Source organism: Drosophila serrata, unplaced genomic scaffold (assembly GCF_035046125.1).
Source record: "Drosophila serrata isolate PLE 108 unplaced genomic scaffold, ASM3504612v1 contig_32, whole genome shotgun sequence".
NCBI classification, from domain to species: Eukaryota; Metazoa; Arthropoda; class Insecta; order Diptera; family Drosophilidae; genus Drosophila; species Drosophila serrata.
The window spans coordinates 342,330-348,467 of record NW_028256930.1 but is presented as its reverse complement, the minus strand read 5'-3'; the positions used below and the strand labels follow the sequence as shown (position 1 = coordinate 348,467).

The 6,138-nt window shown below is 36.5% G+C and overlaps 1 protein-coding gene across 6 annotated transcripts; it reads left to right on the top strand.

Annotated features, from left to right (window-relative positions):
• The first annotated feature begins 1,649 nt into the window (after nucleotides 1-1,649).
• Nucleotides 1,650-5,688, top strand: AP-1sigma (AP-1 complex subunit sigma-2). 6 transcript variants are annotated; one of them, XR_015271981.1, is made up of 6 exons: nucleotides 1,650-1,832; nucleotides 2,056-2,234; nucleotides 2,299-2,407; nucleotides 2,474-2,611; nucleotides 2,939-3,176; nucleotides 5,231-5,688. XR_015271981.1 is itself a non-coding variant. In XM_020961948.2 (5 exons), the coding sequence occupies exons 1-5, from the start codon at nucleotides 1,830-1,832 to the stop codon at nucleotides 5,273-5,275; spliced, it is 474 nt and encodes a 157-aa protein (XP_020817607.1). In that variant the 5' UTR covers nucleotides 1,650-1,829; the 3' UTR covers nucleotides 5,276-5,688. The 6 variants fall into 6 exon arrangements, 4 of the variants coding, with proteins under 4 accessions (XP_020817607.1, XP_020817608.1, XP_020817609.1 ...); XR_015271980.1 differs by having other exon boundaries at nucleotides 3,543-5,688; XM_020961948.2 differs by lacking the exon at nucleotides 2,939-3,176.
• The last annotated feature ends 450 nt before the right edge of the window (nucleotides 5,689-6,138 follow it).

The window sequence follows — 6,138 nt, the reverse complement described above, 5'->3', positions numbered from 1 at the left end:
AATAGAGATGGGATACATTGCCTGCAGTTGCATGTCGATAGTTCGCTGTGAATGGCAAATATTGCACAGATGCAAGTACAGGGGAGCTCAACTTTGACAGATTTACTAAAAGTTATATAGCAATTAGTATTGTTAATTGACGTGTATTTATATATTTAACGATGGTTAAGTGAAGGGAAATCATTATAAAACTAAAACATATTAACCTAGTTAGAAATATATTAAATAAACAGGGAATTCAAAATGAGTTGCTTAAGATGCCCTTGCATGTTATTACATTTTACTCAAAATTTTGCAATGCTATGAAGGAACATTTTTAGACCCTATAAACTATATATATTCTTGATCAGCATTAAGAATCTAGTCAATCTAGCCATGTCTGCCCCTCTGTCCGCCCGTACGCAAAATCTTAGTTTAGAAACAAGCTAAATAAATTAATATTTGTATTTACTCTTCTATATACCTTATATTTAGATATATACTCTATATATTTATTTTATATACATAAGTCAGAACGGCTCTGATCGGTTGACTATATCTTATAGCTGACGTACATAAAAAAAAAGCGGAAAATATCTGTTTTTCTGTCCGATTTTGAGCAAAAATCTGAATGAAACAGATACAACAATTTCGGCAGCACACATCCGACGAGCAGTTTTTTTTTTTGTTCTCTTTTGCTCAGCTCATTCTCGAGCCGTTTTTTTGCTTGATCGACGCATGGAAGTGTGTATGTGAAGTTGCATTCGTATGTATGTATGTATGTGTACGAGAAGTTTTGAGAGAAACGAAGTCGGCTGCTCAGAGCGAGAACGAGGATGCATGTTCTTTTTTTTTGTTTCGCTAGCAGAGCTAACGGATAAAACGTATAACAGTTATTTGCAAGCTATGTGAAAGTGAGTCACGAGCTCCCGTTTGTATGTATGTACATATGTATGTTTTCTCTCCTGCACATTTTATTACCCCATAAGTTTGGTGTTTTAAGAGACCCTTTTGGCAGAGAGCGTATTTTTTCCTTTAAACATTAACATAAAAAACAAAAATTAATGGCCGACCTGCAGTCTATTTAATTATTGAATTTGAGTTTTTCCTGTATTTACACTGAACTTCATAATACATAGTATTCTATAATAAATCAAAATTAGTATTTAATAAATATAATTTTAAAATTGGGGTTTTATTTTATGATTACCATATTATATAGCTGCCATAGGAACGTTCAGGAAATAAATACAACAAATATTATAACATCGGTGGTTTTCAATATACATATGTATGTACATATGTATTTTCATATTCTTTGAGAAATGTAAATACATTTTCGTCTTGATTTCAGAATTTTGTTTATAATTTTATGAAAATCGGATATAAATGTAACTATAAAACTGTTAATGTAATTTTCATAGGTAAATGTTAAAACCGATTCTTGTTGTACTTGTGTAAATGTCATATACAATTTCTGTTAGTTTTTCTTTTCATTTAATCAATTTGTAAAAGGGTAAAACGACAGCTTCAGCCTGCCGAAGTAAACTTCTATTCTTGTTTAAAGAAGTTTTTTTTAATTAACAGAAGTATATTTCTTTATTAATTTAATATATTATATATTATTATATATAAGACCTTTTAAGCAGTGATTACTGTTCTATCCATTCACTGCTCACTACGTTTGCCATTCACGCTCACACGTTGACAGGTGCAGTGCGAACGGCAGCACTGCATGAAGAAGATTTTTTTATGTGTGTTTTGCTCAGATGGAAAAATAAGTTTTTCGTTTATATTTTGTACACCTAGTCCACGAAAAAACTCAAACACACAAAGAAAAAGCATTAGCAATGGTGAGGTTTATGAAATTTAATGTAAAACCGTGATTTATTAGTATATTGGAAGCGGTATTTTGAGTGGCTCAAGGTTGAAATACGTGTGTTTGCGTGTGCACCAGTGTGGGTGCGCTCGATGACTGTGTCAGTGGAAATTCGGGCTTCCGTGGCCCTTAAAGATATGAAATATTGATTAGGTTCGCTTAAGTAAATCACATTCCGGGATGTTCTTTGCTTCCAGATGCTCTTCATGCTGCTTTTCAGTCGACAGGGCAAGCTGCGGCTTCAAAAGTGGTACATGGCCTATCCGGACAAGGTGAAAAAGAAGATCACCCGGGAGCTGGTCACCACCATACTGGCCCGCAAGCCCAAGATGTGCTCTTTCCTAGAGTGGAAGGACTGTAAAATTGTGTACAAGAGGTGAGTGGATTGAATTATGTATGTTCTAATTCCAATAACCCCATTTATTGTTGCCTTTTTGCAGATATGCCAGCTTGTATTTCTGCTGCGCTATCGAGCAGAACGACAACGAGTTGCTGACACTGGAGATCATCCATCGCTACGTCGAGCTGTTGGATAAGTACTTTGGCAGCGTAAGTGAACTCCTTAAGCCCACAAGAAAGGGACTTGAAAGTCTACATTTCGCATCTTTGTGATAGGTATGCGAGCTGGACATAATCTTCAACTTTGAGAAGGCGTATTTTATCCTGGATGAGCTGCTAATTGGCGGCGAGATCCAGGAAACGTCCAAGAAGAACGTACTTAAGGCAATCGCCTCGCAGGATCTGCTCCAAGAGGTCAGTACACCCGAGACATATGATCTGTAATGCGTAAACGGTTGTGTCACTCTCTATACCTATGCCGGATATTGTTAATTGTTTTACATATATATTTATTCAACTCGCTGGTTTTTAGTTTCGTTACCTCGTTCGTTAGTGTTTGTTTGCATCTCTATATATATTTATATGCCTATCTATAACGTCTACAATGTCATACCTCATGCGCATTTCACGGATTTCTCTTTATACTTTATACTCTACTCTTACCTTACCAACTTCTTGTTCTTGTTTCTCTAATTTGTGCAATCGAAACTAATAACTAAACACCTCTAACCACCCTCGAAGCAAGAAGAGTTCTTTTACTCGCTGCAATAGAACCTAAGTCCAGTGTGCGTGTGTGTGTGTGTACTCGCAGCTGTATTGTCATTAACTTTAAGTTCTGAATCTAATGTTTAAAAAGAAAGAAAAAACACCCAAGCTCGCACACACGCACACCAGTCAACAAGCAAACTGTTTATTTGTCATTGCATGCCGTCTTGAGTTGCGAAACTTGCCTACACGTCTCGAAAGCGAATTGTGAATTGTGAGAACTTACCTGGAATTATTTGATGATCGCCACAGTATTGAACTTGCCATAGATGAAGCTGTGCAGTAAACTTTAAACCTAATTAACTTTGTTTGCCATCCGTTGTAGTACAATTTGTAGCCTTTTTTGGTTTCCTAATCCAATTTGTAGTCAGATCTCCCGATCTTTAGTTGGCTTGATTACTTTGCATGACCTTTGTAGCTGAATTACTAACTAGATACGACGATATATACCATATTTTTAAATGTGTAACCCATGTACCCTTTCTCTTGTTATTATTAACGCTTACCCTACCCGCCACTGCATAAATCGATGTTAACACAACTACTACTACCACCACCAACCAACCACCAACAACCACAGGACTTCAATGAGTATCTCAACTAAATGATAAAAAAAAAAGAAAAAACATAAAGCCCAACCCAAAGAACCAGTGTAAAGAACATATAAAGTAATATCCCCCATCTGCGAAGGGTCTTAGTAGTGGAGTGTCGATAGGTCAGATCAGTCAAACCTCCGCCCAGCTGTACATAATATGTCTGTGTATATTGCCCAGCTTCCATTCCCCAGCCTTCCCCGCGCTGCGCTGTGATGTTCATCCATATATGTACCTACTATATGCATTACGTGTTTCCAAGTTGTGCCGTAAACGAAAGAAATGCAAAACTAATTTGAAGTTGGTTTCTTTTTTGGACACATTCAACTACTTACATTTACACCTACTACTTGTACTACCACCAAACACCACTACTACTACTACTACTACTACTACTTTTTTTCCTTCTATTCTACTCTTCTCGTTCTTATTGTTCTTATTCTCTGTACTCCAGGACGAAGCCGTTGAGGGCACTTTAAGAGACATTGGACTCCTCTAAAGAACTAGAACACCGTAGAACTTATGTAGTTGATATTACACGCACACCCAGACACCACAAGCACACACCACACTTATACACCCCAGATACTTCTCAAGCGACAATGTGTGCTGCACTTGGCACTTACCAACACTGCTCTATCCACTTCGCAATAATATAGTGTGTGTTTTGGCTGTTGTACAGCACTGAGGCGCTAAATAAAACCAAGTAAAACGAAGCAACGTGAGGCTTAGAAAGCAATAAATCCCACTAGATAGTAACCTCCGAGCATCTGGCATGCGGTTTTCCATACACACACTCTCGCAAAAAAACACACAAACCCACAGATAAATAGATCCAGCAAAGTTCATGCAAAACAAGCCAACCTCACGTACTTAGTTCCATCCGGGGTTTCCTCAACTCAATTAATATTCTTCTTCCTATATCTGCATTAAAAAATCAAAAGATCATTCCAATCAATCACCAAAATGGGCAATAACTAATTTAGTTAGTGGGGAGATATATGCAATACTATTCTTACCATAGAAACAAGTAAGCTTTAATGTTGAATTAAAAAAAAAAGATCGATTTATAATTGAAAATTGTAATAATCATGCCTTAGTGGTAACCGAATAAATTCTAGTTTATGTATATCTACAATTATATATATATGTTTATGTATGTGTGTTGTACGTTTTAGCCAAATTTTCCGTGTTTTGTAATGAAAAAATTTTAAATAATAATAAAAACAAAGTATTTTCCCAAAAAATAAGAATTATAAATGTAATATGTATCTTATGCCATATGTATGCCTAGTATGATAATGGTAAGGACGTAAGCTGGTGATCGTCAGTTTGTATTTAATGTAATTGTGTACTCTTCCGTAATTAATTATATATGACTGTTGTTTTGCTGTTGTAACTGACCTGTTGTTTGACTGCTCTGACCTTATCTCCACTGATCTGACCTCTGAACTCTGCTCTCCACTCTCCAAACTATCCCCTCTGTCTGGCTTAGTGCACCCGTTTGGTGTCCCTTTGTTCTTTAGTTGTTTGCCATTTATAAACCCCTTTTCCATAGCCTATTTATGTGGGTTAGTTCTTGTGTCGAAGCTTTTATTTGGTTTGCCTTTCGTTATCCTCCGAGCGAAGTAAAGTATAGATCACGTAACTGAAGCTAAGCATTCTCCCGTTCCAGGACGAAACCCCGCAGAGTTTCTTCGATGATCATGGCCTGGGCTAAGTTGGCTCTTTGGGGATGAAGCCCAAGAAATGCATTATCTATTGAACCCATTTAAAGTCGCCTTAATCTTAATTATATGCGTGCATTTTTGTATCCAACGTAACCCAAAAGTATATATCGGTTCTACTATAATTTTTAAACCATCCTGTGTGTCAGCATTAAGTTTGTGTATAGGAGTGCTGTTAAACCTTCTCCTAAGTTCGCTTGGCAAATGCAATTTGCAACACATTTTTCTTCAAATCTACATACAAAAGCAGCAATATCGGTTGCTCATACACATTCGTACTTCTAAAGAATAACCTAGAGATAAGCAAAGCAAAGCGATATATCGACGGTGTGCTCAACTCTGTAGATATAAGTAAAAACCTATATAAATATATGGAAATCGCTGTATCCAAAGTATCCAATACAAAGCTCTCTACTTTTTTTGTTACTTCTTTTATGAAATCAGAGTAAGTTATTTAGTTTCCACTTTTTAGCTGTTTTCGACTTCTTTGAACTTGGGGGAAAGTTAAAGATTTCGGAAGATTGCATTGAGACTACAATAATGATAATTGAATAAAGTTCTAATAGAAATAATTAAATAAATATCAATATTAATCCAGTTTTATTTTTTCAAATAAAAATATTATAATTTCGGAAAAAAGAATTGCCTTTTAAATAACGGTTTCTTAAGCTTTTTCCACAGTTGGCGACTTGGTCACATTTGTATAAGGTTGGCAGCCCTGCCACCAACAAATTGTTGATTTCATTTTTATTTGGGGGGGGCGAGAGAGAGAGAGAACTTGAAATTGAGAGAGCCCCCATTGGGAGAGCGACGGCACAAGCGCTGGCATCCTGCCTGAGAGACAGAGCGTGCGACT